This window comes from Hippocampus comes, unplaced genomic scaffold (assembly GCF_001891065.2).
Source record: "Hippocampus comes isolate QL1 unplaced genomic scaffold, H_comes_QL1_v1.1 scaffold295, whole genome shotgun sequence".
Taxonomy (NCBI): domain Eukaryota; kingdom Metazoa; phylum Chordata; class Actinopteri; order Syngnathiformes; family Syngnathidae; genus Hippocampus; species Hippocampus comes.
In genome coordinates, this window is record NW_017804848.1 from 731,784 (window position 1) to 732,602 (window position 819).

The 819-nt window shown below is 62.1% G+C and overlaps 1 protein-coding gene across 1 annotated transcript in view; it reads left to right on the forward strand.

The window, feature by feature from the left end:
• Positions 1-819, forward strand: part of hectd1 (HECT domain containing 1) — a 38,046-nt gene that overhangs the window by 29,694 nt on the left and 7,533 nt on the right. Inside the window, 1 exon segment of the mRNA XM_019877383.1 lies at positions 384-813. Coding sequence (XP_019732942.1) covers positions 384-813 — 430 coding nt within the window.

Genomic DNA, 819 nt, shown 5'->3' on the forward strand with positions numbered 1-819 from the left:
CCCCGTACCTCGAGGCACGAGTCGTTCATGAATGAGCAAGAGGCCTTCGTTTTCTGCACTTTTTTTGTTTTGACTTTCCGAAATAAAATTCACCTGCCTGTTTTTTTTGGGGGGGGGTGGGGGGGGTGAATTGGTCACATCCGCTATTCCGAATGCGGAGCGGCCAAGCGGTTCCGTTGGCCATCTCCGTACGTCTATGTTGGCGGTCTTAAGGGGCCGGCCGGCGTCATGGTCCGGTGCTGTTTGTTGGCCCTGTCCGCCTTTTTTTCTCTTTTTTCTCTCGTTCTTTCTTTCTTTCTTTCTCTCACTCTCTCACTCTTGCCGTCTCTGCCGGGTCTCTGACATCCATGCGTGCGTGTCCTCCTATGTCTCTGTCCATCCAGGCTGGATTGATGTAACCTGGGATGCCGGCGGCTCAAACTCTTACCGTATGGGCGCCGAAGGGAAGTTTGACCTCAAGCTTGCTCCGGGGTACGACCCTGAGTCGGCTGCCTCAGCGCCGTCACCCAAACCTGTCTCATCCGCTGTTTCAGGCCCCGCCTTCGCCGCGCTGGGACCCTCCCCGACCCCGGCAGCCAGCGGCGGCGGCAGCGCCAACGCCACGTCCGCGCCGTCCTCGTGGAGCAGTCTGGTGAAAAATAACTGTCCAGACAAGGGCGGGGCCTCGTCGCTAAGCGGAGCCGGCTCGTCCGGCCGCAAGGGCAGCAACAGCTCCGTGTGCAGCGCGGCCTCCTCCTCGGACATCAGCCTGGGCTCCTCCCTCGGCCCCCCCGCCGGGGCGCGCGCGGACAAGCGGGCCGAGGGGCCGCCCCCGCACCG